We start from the raw sequence: 27,881 nt of genomic DNA on the forward strand, positions 1-27,881 counted from the left end.
GCACTGGAGCCAGGACAACTGCAGCCTCTCGCAGGGCCTGGCCAGGGTCTGGGACTGGCATTGCCCCTCCGCCCGAAAGCGGCCCCAGGGCCCGTGTGGACAGGCTGGGAGAAGAGAAATGTGCACATCGTCGCGCGGGCCTGCAGGAAGCACGCCGGCTGCTGAGTCTGCCCTGCGACCGCTGCTTCGTTAAAAATTAGTCTGGCCTGGCCGGTGTGGCTCAGCGGCTGAGCATCAACTTATGAACCGGAGGTCGCGTAAGTCAGGGCATATGCTCAGGTTGTGGGCAGGAGGCAACTGATCAATGATTCTCTCTCATCATTGATGTTTCTCTCTCTCTCCCTCCCTCCCTCTCTGAAATCAATAAAAATATTTTTTTTAAAATAAAAAAGAAGAAGAAGTGAGTCTGGCCCTTGGTTCTCGGTCAGCTTCTGCAGGTCTCGCATGTGCACAACTGTCATGTCCAATGGGCAGGTCCCTGTGCCTTTCCTAGTCAATAGAGACCTGGACTGATTCTGAACCACTTCAAGGGCCTGCATTGGGCCATTTGGGAGCTTTGTTTGTTGCTCTGTTTTAACCCAATGGAAGGAATTAGGACAATAAATGATGACTGCTAGATGGCTAATGCAGGGTTATATTCTACATGTTAATAAGAATATATAGAACTAGAGGCCTGGTGCACGAAATCTGTGCAAGGGGCTTGGCCCTCGCAGCCCCGGCTTCGTCTGGACGGTTGTCCAGAAGGACATCTGGAAGGTCGTTCGGCTGTCTGGTCTAATTAGTATTACCCTTTTATTATTATAGATAGCAATGCTAACTTTACATAAAACACAAGCAAATAGTATATGTGTACACACTTAGGGTAACTAAATACACTATTTTAAAAACCATGAAATGGAAGATTATTCAGTCTCTTAAAGGAAGGAAACTCTGACACATGCTACAACATGGATGAATTTTGAGGACACAATGCTCAATGAAATAAGCCAGTTCATGAAAGGACAAAAACTGTGATTCTACTCATCTGAGGTCCCAGAGACATCAAGTTCGGGGACAGAAAGTAGAATGGAAGTTGCCAGGGGACAGGAGGGCGGGGCGCTGCTGCTGTGGGGAGAGCTTGACTGGGAGGATGAGAAGGGCCTGGAGATAGAGGGTGTGACAGCTGCACAGCTCTGTGAGCGGACTTCACCACACTGCCCTGTGCACTGAAAATGATTAACATGCTACATTCATGTGGTGTGCCGGGAGCCGGTCCATCCTTGCTGTTTCAAGGGACCTGGCATATATAGCATACGGTTCTTAATATGTTTGCTCCCCTTAGCCCTGTGTGTTTTAACCAAGGTCACCTCTCCGAGAAAGGTTGTTTCCCCAGGTAGGAATTTTTCCCTGAAGTCAGGGAGGGGATGAAACTCCTTAACTAAGTGCCAGGCGGGTAGTTAATCACTACAAACAATCATGCTTAAGCTACATAATCTTTACTCCCTGGAATGGAGATAAGAAACGCCCTAACCTTTGTAATAGAGATTGATAGGATTGAATCAACTGGTAAAAATACAGATGTAACAAGACAGAAAGAGACAGAACTTAGGAGACAGGGCTTGGAAGACAGGACCAAGAGAGAGAGACAGAGCCTAGGCACAGAACCTACACAGAACGTTCTCTAGAGACAGAAGAACTTCGCTGGAGAGAGCATGCCGGAGGATCCTGGACAGGGACTGGCCTCGGAGCCTGGAGGTGGAGCCTGGAGAGAGCATGGCTGGGGATCCTGGACTGAACCTGACTGCGGAGATTGGCAGGAGAGCCTGACTGGAACCTGGTGACTGAGCCTGGCTGGAGAGCCTGGACGGAGCCTGGCTGGAGAGCCTAGCGAGGGAACATGGCCACAGAACTTCCCTGGAGATCCAAAGCAGAACCTCTCTGGAGATCGAGACCAGAACTTGACTAGAGAACCTGGCTATGCTGATCAACTGAACGCTGCCTCCTTGGCATTCCTTCTTTGCCGACTCCGTCCACACCTTTGGGGACCCCTGGACCTGCTGGGGCTGGACCCCGGCAGTGGTGTACACTTTACCTCAATTTAAGAAATTCATAAAAACGGCAAGCAAACTAACACACACAGAACATGTATTTAAATATAGCCATATTAACAGCCACTTTCATAGCCATAAGACAGGCGTGGCCAGGCGTGGGGAAGGTGTGCTTGGTGCTTAACACTCGCTTGCACACAGTTACTGAGGCTAATTTATTTGCAGGAGCAAATGGTGCCTGAATCTTGACAGTGTTCTGATTTTTTTTAAAAAGAGGTGGCCGCCTTGTAAGTGGCTCACTCAGCAGTCACCCCGACCTCAGAGTGGAGTGGACACTGTCAGACGGGGGTCGCCTGCTCACGTGCCAGAGCCTCCCGCACGCTGGGCTGGCGGTCATGTGGACAAGGCCAAGTCATCTTCGTAAAGAGGCTTCGAGGAAGTGCTGTATTTAACACCCTTATTTAAGCTTATTTAACCTGAAATGGTTAATTTTATGGACACGGTGTGGCCTGCGCCCTGAGAGGGCGTGCGGGAGGCCATCAGCTCCAAGTGCAGGGCTCGCCCGGCCAGACAGAGACCAGGCCGCAGGCTAACCACCAGGGGCTGCTACAGACGACCTTTGTATTGCTTTCTCATTTTTAATGGTTCCTTTTGAGATGAACATCCATTTTGCTTTTTTAATAAATGTTTGAAAGAGTCCACACACACAAAAATTATATAGCCATATTAGAATGTTGTAACCTGTCTCTTTTTTTGGACAGAATATTGAATTTCTGACTGTTCACTCCTATAAAGTGGATACATTCTTATAAATCAGTGGTTCTCAACCTTCCTAATGCTGCGACCCTTTATACAGTTCCTCATGTTGTGGTGACCCCCAACCATAAAATTATTTTCGTTGCTACTTCATAACTGCAATTTTGCTACTGTTATGAATCGCAATGTACATATCTGATATGCTATATGTGTTTTCCGATGGTCGCGACCCACAGGTTGAGAACCAGTGAAATCAAATGCTGTAAACCTCAACCACAGCCATGCTTCTTGCACTCTAACTCTCGAGAAAGCAACGTTTAGCATTTCCATTATATTTATTTCTGAACTGAAGTCAACAGTTACTGCAGGTCAGCAATGTATTGAAGAGCAGTTTAGAACGCGTTTGGGGTCTTACTGTAATGTGCGGGCTGCGGAAGTGGGGGCGACAGACCACCCCAGCCCACTGGGCGCACCTGTTGCTCTGGCTGGGTCATAAACTCACGGGGCTGCAAGAGCCAGCCGAGGGCAGCGATGTGCGCATGCTCTGTGGCCCCGCTCACACTGGGAATCCACCTCCCCAGCCCAGTCAACACCAATGGAAGCTGAAAGTGAAGCTAACAGAAAACGTTCTCTGGGGAAAGATGGCCATAATGGTGAGGGACTGTGGGAGCCATGAGGAAAGGCAAAGGGATTCGTGTAGCCAAGACTGGAAAATGCTGGCAGAGGGGTGCCTGAAAGCCAGCCATTGGAAAGGCTCAGATAGACCAGTTCCTCTCGCAGCTGCAGATGGCAGCTCTGAAACCGGCAGGTGGCGGCCAGAGGCACTTTCCTAATCTCTGCAATACAGCAAGACTCTAGCGGTTGGGCTCCAGGGGTTGAGATCTGGGGGTTGGACTCTGGGGGTTGGACTCCGGGGGTTGAGACCTGGGGGTTGGACTATGGGGGTTGAGATCTGGGGGTTGAGACCTGGAGGTTGGACTCCGGGGGTTGAGACCTGGGGGTTGAGATCTGGGGGTTGGGATCTGGGGGTTGAGACCTGGAGGTTGGACTCCGGGGGTTGAGACCTGGGGGTTGAGATCTGGGGGTTGGGATCTGGGAGTTGGGGTCTGGGGGTTGGGATCTGGGGGTTGAGATCTGGGGGTTGAGATCTGGGGGTTGAGACCTGAGGGTTGGACTCCGGGGGTTGAGATCTGGAGGTTGAGACCTGGGGGTTGAGATCTGGGGGTTGAGATCTGGGGGTTGGGCTCCGGGGGTTGAGATCTGGAGGTTGAGACCTGGGGGTTGAGATCTGGGGGCTGGACTCTGGGGGTTGAGATCTTGGGGTTGAGATCTGGTGGTTAAGATCTGGGGGTTGAGATCTGGGCGATGAGATCTGGGGGCTGGACTCTGGGGGTTGAGATCTTGGGGTTGAGATCTGGGGGTTAAGATCTGGGGGTTGAGATCTGGGGGTTGAGATCCGGGAGCTCAGACACAGCCAGGGGGACCCTGCAGCCCAGTTTCTGAGCTGGGTGTTGCCCAGAGAGCCCCAAGAACCTGTGGGGCAGCGTTTGGTGTCAAAGGCTGGCCCACCCCCATGGCTCTGGCCTGAAGGGTCCTCAGACACCACCTGCTCTACCTCTGAGGTGTGACTTGCCCAGGACCTCAGTGGCTGGTGGAGCCAGAGACCAGGTTCCCCGACACCTCGTGATAACATGTTCCTTCTCAAGCCTCCCCTGGCCTGTTGAGCCGCGTGTTGCTTTGTAACCCTTTCTTGCCGCGGCCCATTTAACTGCGTCGGCGCATCTCTCCGTCCATCAGTTCACTCTCTCACTCAGCCACCGGGACAGGCAGTGTGAGTCCACAACCTCTGCAGTCTCGTCAGGTGTGTCAGCCTACGCAGCCCCTCTTCATCCCTAAGATGCCAATGAACCACCCAACACCAATGACGTAGAAATGTAAACAGAGCAGCCACGTTTCCGCCCCAGGGTTTTCTGCAGGAACAGTCAACCCTGGGCTGGTTCCTGGTTTTGCTTCTGTTCCTGGTTGGTGAAGCTGCAGGCGGGGAACCGCCCGTGGGGCAGAGCTCTGGCTTGGTGTGCCTCAGCCATCAGACAACCACTCAACACCCTGCCTGTTTCTTCACCTTGAAATATGGATGACTCACGTACCCAGCCCTAGCAGCCCGAGCACAGAACAGTTGGCCTATGTCAGCTCACCCTGTGCTCAGGGCAGGGCCAGGCCTGGATGTGAGGGGGAGAGAGAGAGAGAGAGAGAGAGAGAGAGAGAGAGAGAGAGAGCCCAGGACAGTGCTGGGCGGGGCCAGGCCTGGATGAGAGAGAGAGAGAGAGAGAGAGAGAGAGAGAGAGAGAGAGAGAGAGCGAGCCCAGGACAGCGCTGGGCGGGGCCAGGCCTGGATGAGAGAGAGAGAGAGAGAGAGAGAGAGAGAGCCCAGGACAGCGCTGGGCAGGGCCAGGCCTGGGTGAGAGAGAGAGAGAGAGAGAGAGAGAGAGAGAGAGAGAGAGAGCCCAGGACAGTGCTGGGTGGGGCCAGGCCTGGGTGAGAGAGAGAGAGAGAGAGAGAGCGAGCCCAGGACAGTGCTGGGTGGGGCCAGGCCTGGATGAGGGAGAGTGCCCAGCAAAGTCACTCCACAGAACTTCCTAGACCTTCTATGAACAGGGGTCTAAGAGGGAAATCAACATTTAAAAGGTGAAATTCTTTAAAGGTTCTATTCCTTGAATACATTGAGGATTAGAAATGCAAGGGCAGGAGGCTTACTTAAGAGTGTTTAGCTAAAAGGTAAAGTATGTCAGAAGTAACCAGAAACCTCCATTGACCCCTCAGGGCACAATGTATCTGAAGGGGTTTTCAAGGAGCAACCTAAGAGTGTGCGGGAGATAAACTGAGAAGTGGGTCATTTAAAATCTGGTAAAGTAACAAAACCCTTAAGGGGTGCCGTGAAAGTCCTGTCGGTGCCGGGAGGAGCCCCAGGCATGGAGGCGTGAGCTCTGGAACTTCGTAGGCTAGGCACCACCGGGCGAGCGGACACCCTCCCTTTATCAAGAGAATTGTATTAAAAAAAAATAACTACAGAAAGGACAAAGAATTAAAAGAATTTTAATAAAATCAAGTTTACATTTGTACATCTTGTGTATTTGGGACCCAACCAGGGGCAAAGGATAGAGTTGCAAGGACAATGGTTTCCATAGGGGAGCAAGCAGAAAGCAAGGGCTACCCCAGCTGTGTGACAGGCCCCTCCCTCCAGCACAGCTTCCCAGGCTGAGCCAGGCCCGTGCCGCACAGGCTACACACCCCCCGCTAATTCTCGACAGGCAACAGCAGATACACAGGCCACAAAATTAGACAGTCTTGCCCACAGAACATAAAATGACAACCGAGTTCAGTTCATGCTGTTTTAACTAGAATGGCTAACAGAACCTAGAGGGAAAAGGGGCTGAGTGGTGCTCCCAATTGCTCTGTCCAACAGCACGGTCACAGTGCAGCAGCCCTGTTGAAAGAACATGTATTTCTTTTCAAAATATGATTGGAGAAAAGAGCCTGTGGGAGTTTGAGAAAGATTAGAGAAAGGTTTTGAACACAGGAGACAATTCTGCAGTGTCACAGAATTCTGCCTGTCTTCGAGGATCTGGGAGAGTTGGAAAACTGCTCAACTCCAATTCCCATTATTCTAAAGGAAAAAAAAACATGTCTAAGTATTGATCAATGTGCAGGGAAAAAAGAGACGAGTGGCCCCAAGTTAGAAATGAGCAATCACAAGACGTTTTCAAGATTTTACCCATTCTGAGTAGAAACAGTGCTTTGCAAAGTGCATGTTGCATGGACTAGTCGCCCGTTCTTCGAGGAGCAAATCCAAGCGCACAAGTTGAACGGTGATGTGCACAGTAATGTGGTGATTCTGCAAGCCATCCGCAGGGGAGCTCCTGGCTGGGTTTTGTGTCCACCCCGAGCAGCAGCTCCTGGCTGCGTAGCGGGCAGAATTCCTTCATTATCTCTAAGCGCTCACCGAGACTTAGTTAGGAAAGAAAGCGTGGACGCCTTTGCCTTCTGGCCCAGTTGGCATCACAAAGGAAAAGGAACGCTGACCACTGCTAGCGCAGAAGACGTTTTTAAAGACTGGAGTGGGCTCTTCATCCCCCTCTGTAAGGCTGAGGCTGAGGGAGGGCGTGTTCCAGGTTCTCTTCTCACAGACGCTGATGCTTGCTTGCCAGCCTTGCATGGGGTACAGTGTCTTTATTGTTCATTCCTAACAGAATCAATCATCAAAATGAAGAAATCCGAGAGGGCAGTGCAGTAACCACAGAACGAATCCGCAGTCTGGGACCGACAGGCATTCACTTCCCTGTGAGCAGGAGGCCTCAGAGCAGGCATGTAAAGTGCTGGAGGTAAGGCAGCGGGCTGGGCTTCCTCTAAGGGTGTGGCATGACCTGCAGGGAGGGCGCCACCTCCCCGCGTGCAACGGCAGCACCGCCCATGCCTGCCCAGCTGAGTGAGGGGAAGCCGGCCTCGCCTGAAAATACGCTCGGTTTGTGCTCAGTGATTCCCTTTTAACTTCCCAAAGATTCAATAGGAGGTACGTTTAACAAGAAAAACATCCCTAACCAATACGGCAGGTGATTTTCTAAATGAGAGAAATATTACAAAGATAATATAACTTCAAATAAAAATGTTTAGTCAAGCACATTGGCCGTGGAGTTTCAGGCCAGCACACATGGGCCCTGTCCCCACGGTTCCGTCTCTGCCGTCGTCCAGACGGGCAGGCAGCCCCTCTCTCGGCCGTCGTCAGTTTCGTAGTGGTGTTCACGTGCTAGAAGCCAGAAGGGAAGCAGGAGGGGACGGACACACCTCCCAGGCCAGCCAACGCCAAGGGCAAGAGCAGAGCCCCGAGGTCATCGGGAAGCAGCCACTGTGCCATGGACGGAGCACGCACCACGCGGGAGAAATGCGACGTGAAACCTGCCACACTGGACCTGCCTGGCCACTCGCCGGGCGGGAGAGGTCACCTGCTGCCACCTGAAGCCACTGTCTGGGCAGGTGTGTGCTTGACGTGGCGTGGGCGCCAGCCTGTGGGGGTGCGCCCGGAGGCTCACGTATCCGTCCAAGTGGACAACCGTGTGTCTGGGCGGGCGATCGAGCACATCTCTCCTTTTGGGTTTCCTGTTTACATTCAATGCCGATTGGTCAGCAGGGAAGAGAACTTGTTTCACACTGACGGAGCCTCCCGGGCACCGAGGTGTCGCCTCTGTCTTGGCTGGCACAGCGCCGCTGCGTTCTGCTCCTTGCACTGGGCAGGCTTGGTGTGCGAAGAACTCGAGGTCCCCCTGGCGCCCAAGCGGCCCCTTCAAGTCCGAGCGCCGGGGTGGGGGGCGCTGGGGTTCGTGTGTCTGCTGGCAGCACAGTGGGTGTGGACGAGGTCACCGGTTGGGTATCTAACAAACACTGGCTCGCAGAAGGGACTGTGGCACACCTGGCACAGCTGTTTGTCTGAGAGCCGGAAGGAGCTTCTTTTCAGCTTCATCTGCGAAAATAAAGACAGGTTCTCACATGTTGCTGTTTAGTCTTTCAGACACGCCTGACCCCAGGGACCACTGTTACTGATGAGCATTGCTTTAATATCAACTTCCTGAAACACAGTATTAGAAGTGAACATAACAAACACAGCCTTGGTAACGGGAAGCACAAAGAGCCTCGAAACCCCTTTCTTATTTTACAAACATCATTGGTGCTTGTCTGGCGGAGGCATCCCACCGAGATGGCCCCTCGGACGCTCTGTGAGCTCGGGCGCACTCCGGCGAGGCCTGCTTACCGTGGTGCCCTTAGAGCTGGATGAGGCCGCCCCACCCTCGCTTCCCGGGGCCGCTCACCGACAAACAAGCAGAGGAAGGCACAAACAAGGCGCCTGGTCAAAGCCGCAGGCCTGTTAGTGGCACATTCCTGATGTCCTAGGACACATTTTCTTTCCTTAAGGTACTAACAAGCCTGAGCTGTGACGCCATCGCCAGCTAAGAGCCTTTCTGCACAATTCCCTGCGGCCCACACGGCAGCTGGCTGGAGGCTGAGCAGCAACTTGGTGAGTTCACCTTGGACACATTAGTGTCATCAGTCCTCCGACATTTATTCAATGCCCTCGGGACGCCTGGCTTGGCTCTAGAGATCATAAATACTGAGATCATAAATGACTTCCTGCTCTCAAGGAACCAAGCAATTACGAAAGGCGTGCTCAGAATGGTTAACCGGCTGAGGGGTGTGAAGGTTCCACCAGGGCACCACCTGGCCGGGTTTCCTGCAGGTGGTCCCCAGATACGAAGGGACAGGTGAGATCACCCCGGCAGAGAGAATGGCAGGAATGAAGGCCATACATGTGGACAGCGTGTCACCCTGGGGGGTGCCACACGTCCTGGCGAGCTGTGACGGGCCGAAGAGGTGAGACGGAATCTTCCAGGCACCGACCTCTCCCGGGAGCCAATGACACTTTCAAGGGGGACAGGCTGGCTCCTGCTCCGGGGAGACCGCTCCTCCCACGGAGGGGTCTCCAAAGGGAGGGGAGGTGGGGGGCTGTTGCAGACTGAATTGTGCCCCCCAATTCATACGTTGGAGCCCTAATTCCTAATGTGATGGTGTTTGGAGGTGGGGCCTGTGGCAGGTGCTAAGGTCAGACGAGGCCATGGTGGGCACCCAGGACGGGAGTAGGGCCGTCAGAAGAGGGAGAGGCCAGAGCTGCTCTGCTGCGAGAGGACACAGGGAGCGCCAGGGAGTCCGCACCAGGCGGGCACTCTGCCGGCCACGCTTCTTAACTCCCAGCCCCTGTAACGTGAGAAACCAGCGCTGCTGTCTAACCGAGGGGGCATCTGCTAGGGCAGCCCGAGCTGAGTGACAGGGACAAGATGTGGCGCTCCGAGGGGCTGGGGTGCACGCCTGGCTCTTCCATTGACAGACTGCTCTGTGCCTCAGCTTCCCCCCCTGTGAACGGAGGTAACAGCAGCACTGCATTCAAACGCTGTGACGAGGAAGTGAGGTCATGATGACAAGTGCGGAAAAGCGCCGGGCGCACAACGTGCACCTGCCTTCCTGACCATCGTCTCGGAAAGGGAGAAAGCATGCTCCGCACAGGCCCCTCCTAGCGGAACGCAGACGGACGCTGCAGAGAAAACACTGACAGAATATTCCCCAGGCAAAATGCACGCCACACAACACCCGCGTCCGGAGGCGCCCGGCTCTCACCTGGTCGTGCTTGTAGATCAGGTTCTCCGACGTGGCCAGGCCGAGCGCCACCTGCGCGGTCCTCCTGGTGTGGGTGCTGTCCCGCACGGCGCCCGTCAGGAACGGGCAGAGCAGCTGCACCGACCAGGTGCCCGGCAGCAGCTGCAGAACCTGGGCGGCGTCAAACTCCGCGGCGTGGCGGTTCAGGAGGTCCACGGCGGCCACAGCCAGCTCCGCGGGGGCGGAGGCGGAGGCGGGGGCTGGAGGGCTGGGGCCCGGGCCCAGGTACAGGGCCAGCAGCGTGTGGAAGAGCCGCCGTCGGTAGGCGGGCTCCCTGCCCGCGGAGCGCCAGGCACAGTAGTCCTCGGCCGCAGGGAAGTCCCCCAGCTCGAGCGCCAGGGTGCGCAGGGCCTGCTCGTGCTCCTCCAGCTTCCCGTGCAGGATGGCCCTCTCCATGGGCAGGCCGGCGCCCCGCACTCTCTCTGTGGGCAGAACCAGGGTCAGAACAGGGCGAGGCCAAGCTGGCGCCTGGCCGCTCCTGCGCCCCGCCCAGACCATGTGAGCGGCGTCCGTGTCCACTCTTTGCACCTGGTGTCACAACGCCAAAGACACGTGCTACCTCTCGAAGGACAGGCAGGTCGCAGAATACAGCTTTGCTCAGAGTTTAGAGACTGAACGGAACACATGCCCTGGTCTCAGAAGGCCCGGGAGACCTGCGTGCCAGCCTGGGGCCTCCAACCAGCCCACAGCACCCCCTGTCCAGTGAGCGCCTCTTGACTAACGCAGAAAAGCATCACAGATAACGTCACCTCTCGCCATACAGTTGGCCAAACCCCTTTATTCTAATTTGAACTCTATTCCATGCAAAGGCATATGGGTTCACATTGCTAAAATCCATGTCTACATCAGCCTAGATCAGTGGTCGGCAAACTGCGGCTCGCGAGCCACATGTGGCTCTTTGGCCCCTTGAGTGTGGCTCTCCCACAAAATACCGGCTCTTCCACAAAATACCGACTTCTGCGCATGGGCCACAAAGTTTCAATCGCACTGTACGTGCGCGCCCGCACGTGGTATTTTGTGGAAGAGCCACACTCAAGGGGCCAAAGAGCCGCATGTGGCTCGCAAGCCGCGGTTTGCCAACCACGGGCCTAAAGCAAGCATGTCAAACTTGTAGCCCATGGGCCGCATGTGGCCCAGCCAATATAACGGTACATAAGAAAAGTTTTAGTAAAAAACTCGTAACTTAATTTTTACAATATCCTGTTACACATAATTATTAATAACGAACTACAACGTTCGCTAATGACTGATTGCTATAATCGTGTTGCATTCATTTCCCTTACGCACCTTATGCACAGGCGCACCATTTCTCTCCACTAACACTAGCAGCGAATATTTTAGCAGCTGATTGCCACATCATTAGTCTTGTACTGACTTGTTTGGTGTGCACAACAGGAAATATTTCGCTTTCGGAGAACAAGAAAAATAGGTTTATTTGCGTTACGCTTATTAATTCGTGCAGTTATTCAGTTTGGTAAGTTAATGTGCAAGAAAAAATATTAATTTTTATTAAAATGTTCTATTATTTTGTTAATGATACTCATTTATTTCAGCCCTTTGTATTCAGCATGTCTCTATCGAAATAAACCTACGTTTCTATGAAAATTGAAGCTTTTGTCTTTTGTGGCCCACATACACTTAAGCCTTGTTTATTTGGCCCGTGTTAGCCTTTGAGTTTGACATGCTCGGCCTAAGGATTTTCCTGTTTGTCTCACAATGTAAATGTCCAGGTGATAAGTAGACGGCACCAGCAGAGGAACACAGGGGCCAGCTGCCCCTGGTGGCCTCGTCTCCTCAGTGACGTCCCTTTGCTGCCCGCTCCCCTGCCAGCCAGGATGATAACGTAAGGTCTCTCCCACTGGGCAGGGGTGTTCCGAGGACCACCTCTCCAGGGACCAAGGATTATTCCAATTACAGGCCTTTTGCATTTGAAGTTTGGCCACATCCAGGCCTAACGCACAAGACAGACACCACCAGTCCTGTAGCAAAGGGCTGGCTCATCCACAGGCCACTGACGGCACCAGACACAGGCTGCACAGGCACCAGCTGTCCTCACAGACCCTGAACACATCACTCCTAAGTGGACGCCACCCGTAAGGGACGGGAGAGGCACAAAGACGGTGACGAAAAGGTCTGGCAGCGACCTACACCTTCACGTCTGCCGTCTCATTCATGCTTGACTCTCCCCCCATGGGTGGGCTTGGCAGGAACTACTATGCCACGTGCCCCAGTGACACCCCTGGTCACCTGACTCCCAGGGGGCAGTGGTCGTCTGAGTGGCAGTGCTGTTCCAGTCTTGGGGACACCCACTTCCTGCAAGCTCCCAGGCTTACCTTCTGACTGCCAGAACAGGGCCGCCTCGGGGCGGCTCCCCGGCCCAACACCCGAGGCCTGGCCTGCTACTCCCTGGGCCCCACGCGGAGCTTCCACGGCCTCACCTGACCCTCGGTTACGAGGACAGGAACCCAGCCACACCACTCTCCACCCTCTGTGCCTGTCTGACACTACGCATGCTGCACAAAGGTGGCTGGATAAGAACACCCATCGACAAACTGCGAGTAGCATGAAGTTGTTATGAAGGGATCTGTACAGCATAAAGTAGGACATAAGTCAGGGGGCAGTGAAAATGCTCAACCACGATCGCACGGGCACTGACCAATCATAACGGGCGGTGGCTGTGGGCGACCGGCTGAACGTCAAGTGCGGGCTGGGGCCAGTGTTGGCCTCTGCGCCTGCTCGGAACGCCTGTTGTGGGGTTGGCAAGCTGGACCCCTGGGCACCTGCTCTGAGCTTCACATTCCTCTGCTATAAAGGTCAGCAAATAAGCGTCACACTGCGTGCTGAGCGTTGTGACCTTGCCTGGGATACACATAGTCAGTCCCCAGTGTTGGCAGATTCTGTATGTGCCTCCTCGCCAGCATCTATTTGTAACTCCAAAAGCAATACTTGTGGTGCTTCTGAGGCATCTGTGGCCTCGCCCGCGTGGCCAAACGGGTGAGCCAGCGACAGGTGAAGCAAAGCGACGCTCGGCTCTCACTGGGCACACGTGTGCTTATCACGGTCCACTCAGCTCCCGGTGCAGCACTGCTGTGCTCCTGTAGGTGGTTTCAGCATTTAAAACGGCCCAAGCTCAGGGCTGGACGCGGCTACGCTGGCAGCACAGGAAGGCTGGTGCCTCCCAGGAGCGGTGCGTCCGCTGAGCCTCGGGGAGGCTGACTCAGCGCTGCTGCTGTGAGACAGTGTTCACGAATCAGCTGATGTTACATGAGGGTCTTTACACAGAGGCATCAAACACGCTCTGCATGGACCGGCCGAGGGAGAGCTGGGGATCAGAGTGCGCAGGGACCTGGCCCGGTCTCCCGAGCGCAGCAGGGTCCTCACTAGTTGTCTGTGGAGACTACAGCCCCCCTCCAGCGGGGCTGGCTTTGTGCCTGAAAGGCTCAAGGGATCGCCCACGAACCCCAGGAGCGATGCCGAAGCCTTGCCCTGCTCCCGCCACCCGCAGGGTTACCGTGGAGCGACCAGGAGCTCGCCTCACCCATCAGGAAGTGGACTCGGTACAAGTCGGACTTCTGCAGCAGGCGTCGCAGCTTCGCCTGGGTCTCCGTCACCTCGGCCTCCGAGCCGCTGGCGCCGGGCGTCCGCTGCAGCACCGCGTCCAGGTAGAGGAGGGCCAAGCGCGTGTGGTACTCTTCCCTCTGCAGGAAACGGGCCAAGCACACGCGAGTTCGCGAGGGGGAGACTGGGTGCCCGGCCCGCAGTGCCGAGGGGACCTGGTGGATTCGCAAGGACAATGCACAACACGCTGGCTGGTCAAAACCCTCTCAGAAACCACAACGCAGAGAAGGCGAATTTAAAATCCACGGGGCCCTGGCTGGTCTGGCTAGGTGGGTAGAGCCTCGGCCTGCAGACTGAAACATCCCAGGTTGGGTTCCAGTCGGGGGCACATGCCTGGGTTGCGGACTCGATCCCCAGTGGGTGACGTGCAGGAGGCAGCCGATCAGTGATTCTCTCTCATCATTGATATTTCTATCTCTCTCTCCCTCTTCCTTCCTCTCTGAAATCAATAAAAATAAATAAATAAATAAATAAATAAATAGATAGATAGATAACTTACAGGGAAACTATAAAAGGGCTACTTCTCATTTTGAGAAGGGCCACAGGATGTAGATATTCTCCAAAGAGGTACAGCTTCCCTCATTTCCTTTAAGAAAATCAACAAGGAAGGAGTAGAGAAGGAAAGTACGAGCAGGGTGGACATGAGATGAGGGTAAGAAGCTACTTACTCCTCCCGCCTCTTTCACAACCGCCAGCTCCCGCCGACCACCAGCAGCACAGCTGGGCAGCCAGGGCACAAAAACGCTACACGAGGACCACCTGCCACCAAGTCTTAGTGTGGAATCCCGTCGCTTAGAGCGGGATGCTGCCACCGGCACACCTGATCCACTTCGCGGGGCTCACCTGCAGGTTCCTGTCCATAACCAGGTGTTCCAGGTAGCGCACGAGGGCGTTGGGGTATTTCTTAAGGCGAGTGAGCACATCGTCTGGATTGAAACCGTCCTGCTGCTCCTCCAAAGGCCTCTTGGTGAAAACCTGAACTCCAACCTGAGGGGGGAGCGCGCCTGAGTGCCTGCTGTGCACAGGCCCCGTCTCACCGTGTCCCGAGCACCACAGTCTGCACTCTGGGTGAAGCCACGGGCTCCGGGAGCCGTGCACAGGCAGCTCGCAGACGGAGCAGAGGCTGCTGGCCCGGCCCTCCTCACGGCCTGGCCATTCCCTTCAAAGGGCCAGAAGTTAAAGAACGAAACATTTATTGGAAACAACCCATAAAGCAAAACTGTGATATTAAGGTCATCCCAAACCAGGACGGTCACTGGCTGACTAGGAAGGGGAAGGGTCTGAAGTGCTGCCCACCCAGCGGCCGGTTCTCCTGACGCTGACACCGCTTATGGAGCACCCAGTGTCCCGGCCGCCTCTGGCCTGTCTCCCAGGGCCCACGGTGCAATTCCGTGCTCTGAGGACGTGCTGACGGCCCGCAGGGAAGCAAACCCAGCCTGCCCTCCCCTGGGCACTGTGTGCACTCACGCACACGCTCGCAGCCACAAAGCCCGTCAGCGGAACAGCGCAGCGCGGCTCTGCCAACTGCAGCGCCTCGGGGACGTTCAGAGCTCGCGGCGCCCGGGCTCCCATCCTGAGGCGCCCACTGGGGGCCGTCTCCTTGTTTAAAAGAGGTGACACATGTGAGGGACCGGTGCAGGGTCAGGAGCACCCAGTGCCCGAGCGCCGTGACCACCTCGTAGCAGCGGGAGAGTCCCCACTGCAGCGGCACCAGGCTGTCAGCGGCGTGAGCAGGTGGGTGCGTGGTGCTGCGTGTACCGGCGCAGAGTACAGAGGGCGGGAAACGTACACGGGGCACACGGCCGACTCCAGTTACGACAGCACCAGGGAGGACACGGGCGACCCGCATTTCAGAAGGGCACCTGTGGCCAAGGCCCTGCATCCGAAAGCTACCGCTGTGTCTCCAGAGGGAGCGAGGCCGCGCAGGCCTTCTCAGCGGCGAGAACTGAACGCTTCCCCAGGCGTCTCGGGCCTGTCCTCGGGATGCTGGCCCTGCCCCGAGCACGCTGTCCCCTCTGGGGCCCCAGTGCTCTCTCACTGACCACGGACATCCTTGATCAGCCTCTGAGATGGGCCAGTCCTGCTCACGGCTGCCCTCCTTCCTCCAGACCCACGACCCCACATCACGGCGGTGGGAGCAGAGACAGGGTAGCGGTGCGCTTGGCGTGGCCCAGGCTGGGCACCCAGCCTGCAGCAGCCATCGGATCCTGCTCCCGTCCACGGACCACACGGCCGCCAGCCTCAGTTAGGTGGGGTTTTGCAGAAGATGCTAAGAATGGGGCTGGCTATGCTGCCGCGTCTCTAGCGTGGCCCCAGACAGGGCGCTGAACGGCGCGTCTCCAAAAGCACTGAAACGCTGGGATGCCAGGTGCGCAGGGGCTTGTAAAGGGGAGCAAAGGACGTGGGCACCGCTCAGAGCGCAGCTTGCTTACCCACCCGAATCAAGGCTTTGTCTGTTTTTACCACCCCAGCCCCACCCCCCGAATGCATTTACGAAGCACAAACCTCCTCACTTTTCTGCAAGGCCCAGTCGGCGTGCTTCCACACCAGCGCGTGGTCCGGGCTGTGGGTGAGGAAGTCCACCACATAGTCGTACAGGTCTGTGCGCGTGGGGTCGTCAATCTCCCCGTTCACGATGTTCACCCACAACTGGCAGGAGCAAGGAGAAGAAACAAAAGCTTACGAACCTGCTAGAAGCGGCTGAGAAAGGGCACACGCTTACTTTTTTGGCCTTTTAATACTTAAAAGCAGGCGGACAAATTTTAAGTGCTTAAGTCAAATTTAACTTTTTCTCAGAGAAATAAAGAAATGTAGAAGACATGGCTCAGGCAATCAAGAACACCTGTCCTATTCCCCCCTCTTTAGTGACATCAGTGACACAGGTCACACATGCGCTGTGTGGGAGAGGTGGGTGTGTCCAGCAAGTTTCTGCACAAAAACAACGCGGTCACTGGCAGCTCAGCACCGAAGTCACCCAGGACCGCTGGCCAGGCTGTCTCCACCTTCTCCATTCCAGGAATTCCTCACCTAAAGTCTTTTTCCTACTGTGATAGACACTGTCCTTTCAAACGCTCTGATTCTGTCCCCCAGTGTCCGACAGCCTTTGCACAAGGCCTCGGGACGGGCTGTAAGAGAGGCCTCTGCCATTTCTTGCAGAACTTCCTGCCGTGAAGTGAAGCTTGCCGTTGAGCCCAGCAGGGGCGGCGTCAGGGCAGAGGGGCCGTTGCCCGCCCGCCGCGGCACTGCCCGCTGCCCGAGGTGCCTCCGCGCTGCACTGCGGGCCACACCACCAGCCAGAAGCCCCAGACACGGGCAGGCAGCAGCGGCTGAGTCCGACGATGGACGCACCAACATATTTGATGGCACCAGTTTCTTCAACACTGAGTTCCCTAAACCAAATACTCTGATCACACACACACTAAAATGTGTCACTTTAAAAACATAGTAGTTGTCTGTCATATAGTGAGATTTTTTCATATCATTTCAATTTTGTAAATCTCTATATATACCTCTGCTAATATTATTACATGTATATCAAGCTATAATTCTTTTTTTAAAATATATTTTATTGATTTTTTTACAGAAAGGAAGGGAGAGGGATAGAGAGTTAGAAACATCGATGAGAGAGAAACATCGATCAGCTGCCTCTTGCACACTCCCTACTGGGGATGTGCCCACAACCACAGTACATGCCCTTGACCGGAATTGAACCTGGGACCCTTCAGTCCGCAGGCCGACGCTCTAGCCACTGAGCCAAACCGATTAGGGCAAGCTATGATTCTTATGTAATTATGTGATGCAAAAAATAAAAATTTATCTTTGACACTCAAATCTACTCTCAGCCATGGGGTGCCTGCTGGCGGGAACCATTTTTCTCTCTCAGCCTGTTCTGCAACGATGTTGCCACAATAGTTTAAGCAAATGTGAGTGTGCCTTTGCCAAAGTCAGGGAGCTGCCTCAGCTTGCTGAGTGGTGCTGGTGGTCGTGGCTGCTCACAAAGCACAGAAAAGGCCCACGAGGAGACTGTGACACAAAGCAACCCACGGGCCTGGGACCGGTGCAGCCTCTGTGGAAGACAGTACGGAGGCCCTCAAAAAACTAAACATGGAACTCCCACTGACCCATGACCCCACTTCTAGGAATACACCCCAAGAAACCAGACACACCAATCAGAACAGGTGCACCCCTCTGTTCATAGCAGCACAATTCACCATAGCTAAGATTTAAAAACAGCCTAAGTGCCCATCAGCAGACAAATGGATTAGAAAACTGTGGTACATCTACACAATGGGATACTATGCTTCTGTAAAAAGGAAGGAACTCCTACCATTTCCAACGGCATGGATGGAGCTGGAGAGCATTAAGCTAAGTGAAATAAGCCAGTCAGACAAAGATAAGTATCACATGATCTCACTCATTTGTGGAATGTAATGAACAACATAAACTGATGAACAAAAACAGATCCAGAGACACAGAAGCATTAAACAGCCATCAAACCTTAGAGCAGCGGTTCTCAACCTGTGGGTCACGACCTCTTTGGTGGTCGAATGACCCTTTCATAGGGGTCGCCTAAGACCATCCTGCATATCAGATATTTACATTACGATTCATAACAGTAGCAACATTATAGTTATGAAGTAGCAACGAAAATAATAATTTTATGGTTGGGTCACAACATGAGGAACTGTATTTAAAGGGCCAGAAGGTTGAGAACCACTGCCTTAGAGGGAAGGCGGGGGGGGGGGGGGGCAGAGGGTAAGAGACCAACCAAAGAACTTGCATGCATATAAGCATAACCAATGGACACAGATAATAGGGGGATGAAGGCCTGGGCTGGGGGGATAGGGATAGGCTGGGAGAGGTCAATGGGGGGAAAAGGGCACGTATGTAATACTTTCAACACTAAAAAATTTTTTAAAAGTATATGGATTGTCTAACCACTATGCTGTACACCTGAAACTAATACAAAACAATATTAAATGTAAACTATAATTGGAAAAAAAAAAAAAGACTTTCCTTTCAATAAAAACCACAGCAATCCCAGTGGATGGCAACTACCACAGGGGAACGGTCTCCCAAGAGTGTGAGAGCGGTCAGTCAGATGCTGCCAGATGCAAGACTAACACTTGGTCACTTGATTCAGGCTCCGCATCCGGCCAGTTCTGGTTCCACCCCCAGCTCTACCGCTGGTCAGTAGTTTGAACCTGCATTGACCGTCTTCAGTTTTGTGTGTTTTTAAATATTTTTGCAATTTCAGAGAGAAGGAAGGGGAACAGAGAAATAGAAACATCAACGATGAAAGAGAATCATTCATCAGCTGCCTCCTGACACCCCACACTGGGGATGGAGCCGGCAACCTGGGCATGTACCCCAACTGGGAAGCCAAACATGACCGCCCAGTCCTTAGGTCGACGCCCTACCACTGGCCGGCAACCAGTTTTAGTTTTGTCACAGATGACACGGGGATCGTAATTTACCAGCTCTCTGGCAATCGTCACTGTCATAAACAGTCATTAATATAAATTCGCTAACAGTAGCAGGGAATTACAAAACAAACTGTTATTCCCAGTGTTAATTTTCTAATAAGGCAGTGACGGCAAATGTCTGAGGCCTCAATAAGAAAGCATATTTTTATTTCTTAAGATTTCAAAAAACTCAGCCTTCATAATGTTCTTATGAAGAGATGTAAAGACAAAGGAAACATTCTTGGCCCGCATTCTCAAGACATTCACTCTCTAAAAACAGTAGTCATCTTGTTGTTTAAAAAAGCTTGTAGATCAGGCAAAAGTGCTCTCTCTCAACTTGTGATGACTTTTAAGCAACACTAAGGCACACGGACTGGTTTCCCAATAATGCCAACGTGCTTTTGAACTAACCTGAACTGCAGCCGCGTCCTGGTTATTATGGTGGTAGAGCAGTCCCAGTGCAAAATACCTGCAAGAACACAACGTGGTGAGTGCCCCTCCCACCTTCTGTGGGGGCACCCGCACAGTGACACCCGACCCTGCCTTCTCCCCGACTCAGAGTTCAGCAACAACAAGGTTCTCATTTCTGCTTATTTACTTACTAGAGGCCCGGTGCACAAAAATTTGTGCACTCGGGGGGAAAGGGGGTCCCTCAGCCTGGCCTGTGCCCTCTCACAGTCTGGGACCCCTCGGGAGATAACGACCTGCTGGCTTAGGCCTGCTCCCGGGTGGCAGAGGGCAGGCCCAATCCCTAGGTGCAGCCCCTGGTCGGGCTCAGAGCAGGGCCGATTGGGGAGTTGGGGCGCCGCCCCGTCATGCACAGAGCAGGGCAGATTGGGAGGTTGCGATGACACCCTCAGTCACGCTCAGGGTAGGGCCGATTGGGGGGTTGGGGCACCGCCCCCTGTCACACGCAAGGCAGGGTCGATGGGGAGGTTGCGGCGCCACCCCCTGTCACGCACAGAGCAGGGCCAATCCAGGGGTTGGGGCGCTGCCCCCTGTCACGCACAGAGCAGGGCCCATCAGGGGGGTTGGGGCTCCTTACCCTGTCACGCACAGAGCAGGGTCAATCAGGGGGGTTGGGGCGCTGCCCCCGTCACGCACAGAGCAGGGCCCATCAGGGGGGTTGGGGCTCCTTACCCTGTCACGCACAGAGCAGGGCCCATCAGGGGGTTGGGGAGCTCCCCCCTGTCACGCACAGAGCAGGGCCCATCAGGGGGTTGAGGAGCTCCCCCCTGTCACGCACAGAGTAGGGCCGATAGGGGAGTTGGGGCACCGCCCACTGTCACACACAAAGCAGGGAGGATCAGGGGGTTGGGGCGCGCCCTCTATCACCCACAGAGCAAGGCCGATCAGGGGGTTGGGGCGCCGCCACTCTCACACTCAGGGCAGGGCCGATGGGGAGGTTAAGGCTCTACCCTGTCACACACAGAGCAGGGCCCATGGGGGGGAGGAGGGGGTTGGGGCGCCGCACCCTGTCACACACAGAGCAGGGCCGATCAGGGGGTTGGGGAGCTCACCCGTATCAGGCACAGAGCAGGGCTGATCAGGGGGTTGGGGCGCCTTCCCCTGTCACAAACAGAGCAGGGTGCATAGGGAGGTTGTGGCCCCACACCCTGTCATACACAAAGCCGCAGGGTGATCAGGGGGTTTGGGCGCTGCCCCCTGTCATGCTGATCCCGGTGCCGGGAGGCCTCGCGGCTCCACTGATCCTGGTGCTGGGAGGCACATTACCCTTTTACTATATAGGATAGAGGCCTGGTGCATGGATGGGGCTGGCTGGTTTGCCCTGAAGGGTGTCCTGGATCAGGGTGGGGATCCCCACTGGGGTGCCTGGCCAGCCTGGGTGAGGGGATGATGGCTGTTTGCAGCTGGTCACACACCCTACAGGGTGGGGGTCCCCTTGGGGTACCTGGCCAGTCTGGATGAGGGGCTGAGGGCTGAAGCTCCCAACTGCTCTTTTTCTTTTTTTTTAATTCTGGGCCAGCTTTAGCTCTGACTCCAGTTCTAAGGCCTCTGCTGCTGAAAGCAGGTATCTGGTTTGTTTGTGTTCTATAATCGAAACAATGTATAACTCCAGCTCTGATATCCCGGCTCGCTGAAAGCAGGTTTCTGGGGTTTTGTTTAGCTTCTATATTTGTTACAATGTTTCAAACTGCAGGCTCAGAGGCCGGCAAGGCAGGCGGGGAACGTTGGTTTCCTCCGTCACTGAAGCAAGCAACCCTCATGTTCGCTTCCAGCTACCTGGCTGCCGGCCACCATCTTGGCTGGCAGTTAATTTGCATATCACCCTGATTAGCCAATGGGAAGGGTAGCAGTCTTACGCCAATTACCATGTTTCTCTTTTATTAGATAGGATGGTGTTAAATGCACGCCCAGCACCCTGGACAGTGGCAGATAGTTGGAGTGTCCTCCCGGGCACCAAAAGGCGGCAGGTTCGACTCCTGGTCGGAGCACATCCCCAGGCTGTGGGTTCCATCCCTGGTTGGGGCATGTACAGGAGGCAACCAATCAATGTTTCTCTCTGACATCAATCTTCCTGTCTCTCTCCCTCTAAGCATATTATCATGTGAGGATTAAAATAAAAAATTTATGCCCTATCAATTTCCAAAAAAAACACATTCAAGTCTAAGATAAGCTGACCAATAAAACTATGACTTTACTATGGAAAATCACGTTTGAAATTTCTTTACAATTTGCTTCAAATATTACTATAATTTCATATATTTTCAGTTAGCCACTTTAACCTAATATTAAAGGGCTATTTGGAAGGGTTGCTACCTGAACTATTATTGCAAGGAGGAGGAAGGAGTTTGAACATGAACAGCAGTAAAGACCAACAGGATCCAGGCATCACAGAGAATAGAATGTCAGGGAAAGTCCTGGGGGAGGCCACCAGAGTTCAAGGACATGAGTTTCTATTCAGGCTGCATTACTTATGACTGTGTGACCTTGAGCAAGTAGAAAGGATTAGCAATGACATTGGCATTGCCTGGGCAATGAGCCACAACCACCCTTCCGAGTTCTGCAGGTGTGTCCTGCTCCTGGTCCCCTCCTCCCCAGCAGGGGACTGGAGCAAGGGACCCAGGAGGTGTCAGATTTCTTCCCACACAGAGCAAACTCCCAGGATATGGCTGACTCTCCGGACCCTGTCATCCCATCACTACCGTGAGGTGTCAGCGTATTTTCTGGTCCTAAACAAAATGACTCCACTCCACACGCATTCAGGAATTGGAGGGACAGCTGGAGGAGCAGCGCCACCTGGAGACCAGCCACCAGACTTTTGTCTTAGCCTCTGAACAGGGTCAAGCACTGGACCCACCCAGTCCCCGTGAGATTTCACCAGGGCGGTTGTCATTTCAAATACATAACAAAAACCACAGACCAAGAACCTTATTGCCAAGTGGAGCGTGGGGGTCACCCAACACTTTTAAAGAAAAAACTCGTGAGGCCCAGAAGATTCAACCACGTGACATCGCAGGAGGAGGAAGCTGCCACCCGCACCCAATCCGTGTCCTCGGATTAACTGCCCTGGGGTGGCCGCCTACTAACGCGTACCCGTAACAAAGACAGTTTTAAGCCATAACCTCTTACCCACGAGACCAAGAAGCCCCCTTTTATCTATTTATCCAGATGTCTGCCTATCTATTCAAACTGGGCATCAGTGGGTAATGTGCGCTATTAACTGTGCCAACAAACACTGGTGTCTCCCGCGGGCGAATCCTTCCTGGAACAGGAGCAACCTGAGGACCACTTACTTCACTTACTACAGGCTGGTTAGCTCCACACGGAAGATGCCACCGGGGGGCGCTGGCTGTCACTGGGACTTCAGGGCAGCCCCTCGAAGGGCCTCGGCAACTCAAACCCACTGGCTTCATCGGCTTCACGGCAGCCTCCCCACGGGAGGGAAGGCCAAGCAGGAAGCCGGGCCCGTGGAGCACACTCACCGTTTGTGCTTCTCCAGCCAGGCAGCACTGTCGGCCAGCAGGCAGGCGTTCTCGGTGACCAGGAGGTCCAGCAGGCTGGCGTGGCCGGCCTCGGCGTACAGCTTGAGCAGGGCCGTGTCCACGTCCTCCTTGTAGCCGTGGACCACCTCTGAGCTGCGCACTTCTTCCAGGTAGGTCACGAGGAAGCGCTTGCACTTGGCCGCCTTCTCCTGGTCGCCCTGGGTCAGCTGGTTCAGGTCTGCGTACTCGTGGAGAGGAGGGTGAGACCGCGTGAATGAAGAGGAGGTGGGCAACAGGAAGGGGCACAGAGAGATCAGCTCCCGGACGTCAAGCTGGCCGCTTCTGCAATTACAGTGTCAAACTAAATGAAGCAAAAAGAGAGAGAGAGTGCACGTAGGCACACAAACAGCACTGGAGGGCGGGCACGCTGCGCACGGAGCAGGGGAGCGGCGCACCACGGCAGAGACCGCCTTCACCGCACGCGAGGCACAGCATCCCCGAGCCGGGTGCCACCACCTGATCTCACACAGGGGGAGGGGACCAGAGAGAGGACGCACAACACGTGCTGCAGTGAAACTCCGACACAGCCGCACACCATGGGCTGTGGCTCCCCGGCGCCCCAGGGCAAAGAAAGCGACACAAAGGCAACACCCATCAGCGTGGGGTCGTCCTGCACTGCTTCTCCCAGGCTGCTGGACGTCCTACAGGCTCTGCGGGACCCCAGCTTCCAGCTTCCTCAGCAGGCACCTGGGACCAGGGACACGAGCACCGCGGCCCTTTCCAGGGACTCCTGAGGACTCAAGCGGCCAGCAGTCCTCACCTCGCAAGGCCCAGGAGGCCCTCCAGGAACGCCCATCGCTATCGCATCGCCACTCCCTCTCCCCTCGCCTCCCTCCGCCCCAGTTCTGCCCACAGTGCTAACAGCAGCAATGCCAGCAAAGCCTCAGGCGTGGCCCAGGGTCAGAGCTGCCTGTGGGACACACCCGTCGTGGGAGGGTGGGAGAGTGGGAGGGTGCGAGGTGCAGGCGCCGGCCATGTGAGGCAGCTCCAAACTTCTAGCAGCAAATGGAGAAGGCATCTGAGGACCAGCCCCAGATGAGTGAGGAAAAAATCACGAGTATTATTAGCACGGTCTGCCGAGGGCACAGGAAGGGAAGGCAGAATCATGCCTGTCCCAGGAGGGTCCCCCTCAAACCTGCGCTTCCCCGGCCTCGCTGACAAAAGCGAGCAGCAGTCGATGTAAAGGTAAGTGGTACAGAGGCCGACGTGGGAAGCACAGCAGCCCGTGGTGACTGTGGACAGGCCCCACATTTATTCTGACAAAGTCGGCAAACTTTCCTAGGAGCGCACCATGACCGTTCACCTGTATTTTAAATTAACCCGTGACGTGACGGAAGACCCCAGTGAGGAGGCTGCCAATTCCGCGGGGACAAGACCAGGCGTGAGTGAGAGCGTCAGCCCACAGGGACCAGGACTCCTCCCCGACCCCAAAGCTAGTGATCATCCAGGCGCAGATGACAACAGCGGAGAACTTCTGCAGGCAAACGGTTAGCGGGCACCAGGCTCACACGGGAACCCCGTTAGCTAGAGTCTGTTCTCTGTAACTAATCCGGGACCAGGGACACGATCAGAGCCCCAGTGCGTGGCGCTGGGCGGGGGCGGCCGGCGCGGCTCCTCCTGGGTGCAGGCCTGGAGGCCGCACAGACCAGCGCAGCCCGTGGCGGCTCCCACCGCAGGCTCTGCTCCAGCCCCGCATTCGGAAAGCTGCTCCTAGGCAATGTGTTAGTGGGTACTCAGACGACGGTACAGGTTTCACCTGATCTTCTGCAAAGCATGCTGGGCACACAGTGTGAGAGGGCAGGGCAGCTGGGAGAACGGGTGAGACAGGAGCTGGCGAGGGGTAAGGGTGGATGGCCCTGGTACAGACAGGGTTACTCATGGTGCTGGGAACCTCCCGGGAGAAACACAACTTCCTGAGCGAGCTAACTATGACGGGCCATTTATAGTCTTTAGGGAATCGTTTTCATCGTTTGAAATGAATAAAACTAAAAAAAAAAAAAAAAAAAAAAGACCGTACCCTTTTATGTCATGATGTTTACTTTGAATTTACATTAGTTCACACAAACACTCCATCCATGCTTTTGTTCCGGCCCTCCGGTCCAGTTTAAGAACCCATTGTGGACCTCGAGTCAAAAAGTTTGCCCACCCCTGTAAACTCATAGCTTCCTGTGAAACCTCTGGAGAAAAGGAAAAGTGAACAATGGTATTTCCCTAAAAACCCTCCACGTTATCAAATCCACTCTTTAAACTCCCCTCTCCTGTCCTGTACGCCCGCATCAGCCCCACCCTCTAAGAGACGAGACAGTTAAACTAAGACTGAGGGTGCCGGGGACGGGTACCATCTAACCAGGGCAGCACCTCCCCCCGCAGCACCGAGGTGGAATGGAGCCGAGCACAGAGGGACCTCGGAAGTCAGGCTGTCTGCACCTCGAATTACCTGAAGAGCTCTTTAGCTTCCAGGAACTGCAGCTGTGCAAAGTGTATGAAGCCCGCCTGCTGCAGGATCCTCCTGTACATTCCCTGAAAGAAAGACGGCTATCAGGGCCACGCTCAGCGGCTTCGACAGAAATACCATCCACAGCACACGGCACAAATCAAGGAAACGTTGGACACACACCTTTGTCTCCTCGATGCCTCTTTCTTAAAGCGCCACATTCTCTGTCTCTTTGGATCTCTAGAAGAAATACTCCTTTACTCCCAGCCCCTCAAACTTCTGATAATCCCTCCCTAGCGCTCAGTGGAGCAAGATCAGTTCCTGCTTTAAATGAAGAGAAGGGGATGAACGGTGACATGCCAGTCTCCTGACCGCCTGGCTCCTTCCTCTCCCTTTCCGGTTTCTCTAAGCCTGGGCTAGCGTTTGGCCGCACGCACCCTAACGTTAAAGGAAGTAATGTACCTTATGGTAAGGGTCACATCTAACCCTAAAAACACAGCCCCTTCAGGAGAGGTTACCCCTAAACAACCACCTCTGCTCCACACCCATCCCATGAGGGCTGCTGGGAGCCCGGTCCACAGCTGTGACTCCCGCGGACCCATTTCTTTGTAGCTCAGCCCAGAAATGAGCAGAGGTGGGAAACCCAGAGAGAAGAGTCTACCCAGGAGCCGGGAAGGCTCAGGAACAGGCATATTTCAGCGAGGTACCGAAATAGTAATTTACAGCGTATGGAAGTCGCTCCAGTATAGTAGGGGGGGAAGAGGGGTGTGAGGGCGCGGCAGGGGCACGACAGGTCCGCACGGGGAGACAGGCCCCAGTGCTCTGCTCGCACCAGCTGCCAGCTGCTGTGCCTTCCTGTCTCTTCAGACTGTACTGGTTATGTTTTACCTGCTCTGAGGATTGAAATATTTAAAATGCCTCTCAGAGGGCTTTCACACTGTAGGGCTCAACCGCTGTTCCCCAGGTCCGCTACCCTGTGAGGTGAACTGTGTGTGGTTCAGGCACGTTTCACAGGGCGACAGAGGGGGCAGGAGAGGGGAGCGGGCGGGGCCGATCTGAAGCACCTGCAGGATGTGGACTTTACTGTCGGCAGGAGGCCCCCACTGATGCATCTCACGCCAGGATGCGGTCTGCAGTTTAGAAAGATCGCCCCAGGGTGGCATGGAGGATGGAGCAGGCACCCCGAGGAGGCTGCTGACACCAACCAGCTGCAACGACGGGCACAGAGAAAGGGCTGACCCCGAGGTCCTTCTGAGGGTCCCAGGGCTGTGCGTGTTCGCAGCAACAGGGAGAAGGCAGAGGGCATGTTAGAGAGGGGACACGCCGACTGAGATATCGGACCAGAGAGCAAGGCGGCTAGTCGTGTTCTTAATACTCACTGCATATGTCTACTCGTGGCAAGAAGAGAGGAGAAAAGGCAAAAGCAGACAAAGAACCAGGAGAGCCTCTTTAAGAAAATGTTACAAACTTAAAGTGTGCACGTGTGTGTGCGCGTGTGCGTGTCTGCGTGTCTGCGTGCGTGTGTGCATGAGTGTGTGTTTGAGTGTGCGCGCGCGCGTGCACACGTACACGCACAAGGAGGGGCACCCCAGGACCGGCCTGTCCAGCCATCCAACTCGTCTGCAGGCGGCAGCTTGGGTCCCTGATACACAGGCGAGAGGAGTGAGGAGCCCACCGCTCACTCTCAGGTCCGGCTACGGGCTCCTCCGGGCCACTGGCTGGCGGTGGAAGGAAAGCACTGCCACTGCGGGCGCTCAGCACAGCAGGCCCTGAGCAGGCACTTTCTTCCTTTTGCTTTTGCTGCCCCCTGCTGAGAGCTAATGGGTAGGTCTTACTTTAAAAAATTAGGAGGATGAAAGTTCATCACTATTTAAATAGAGAAAAGATGCCTTCTTTCACACCCCATAACCACTAAGTACACTTCCTGCCTCTCGCTGTCAGAACCTACCTTTTTCAGCATAAAGCATCCTCTCATTCCACAGCAGTCACAGCCGTGGACTGTGAAGGGTTACTCTACGTCCATGAGCCCTTTCAACGACGACTTAGACATTCACATGAATGTACACGCACCCCCATCACATTTCTTTTTCTCCCGACTCCGACTCCAGAGCGTAACCTGAACTGACCTGACAGCCGATCAAGCAGCAATTGTTAGGGAATGTGACTTCATTAGACATAAGAACAACTGGTGATTATTATAGCCATTACGTTTATTCATACCAACTCTACGAAAGCTCACGTTTCTTAAGTGCATTGAGTTTTCTCCTAAGGAAATTAACTAGGTGGATTCCTGCAGTATTAGATAGTTATCAGTACGGTT

The 27,881-nt window shown here is 54.6% G+C and overlaps 1 protein-coding gene across 1 annotated transcript in view; it reads right to left on the reverse strand.

The window, feature by feature from the left end:
• Positions 1 to 5,860: 5,860 nt before the first annotated feature.
• TGFBRAP1 (transforming growth factor beta receptor associated protein 1) overlaps positions 5,861 to 27,881 on the reverse strand; it is a 61,905-nt gene continuing 39,884 nt past the window's right edge. Inside the window, exons 5-12 of the mRNA XM_059658937.1 lie at positions 25,565 to 25,647; positions 23,068 to 23,409; positions 19,532 to 19,589; positions 16,161 to 16,304; positions 14,499 to 14,642; positions 13,576 to 13,735; positions 9,999 to 10,459; positions 5,861 to 8,295 (exon numbers count right to left, since the gene is read on the reverse strand). Of these exons, the coding sequence (XP_059514920.1) occupies positions 8,119 to 8,295; positions 9,999 to 10,459; positions 13,576 to 13,735; positions 14,499 to 14,642; positions 16,161 to 16,304; positions 19,532 to 19,589; positions 23,068 to 23,409; positions 25,565 to 25,647 (1,569 nt within the window). The 3' untranslated portion in view covers positions 5,861 to 8,118. The remainder of the gene's footprint in view (positions 8,296 to 9,998; positions 10,460 to 13,575; positions 13,736 to 14,498; positions 14,643 to 16,160; positions 16,305 to 19,531; positions 19,590 to 23,067; positions 23,410 to 25,564; positions 25,648 to 27,881) is intronic.

The sequence above is a fragment of the Myotis daubentonii genome, chromosome 12 (genome assembly GCF_963259705.1).
Source record: "Myotis daubentonii chromosome 12, mMyoDau2.1, whole genome shotgun sequence".
NCBI lineage: Eukaryota > Metazoa > Chordata > Mammalia > Chiroptera > Vespertilionidae > Myotis > Myotis daubentonii.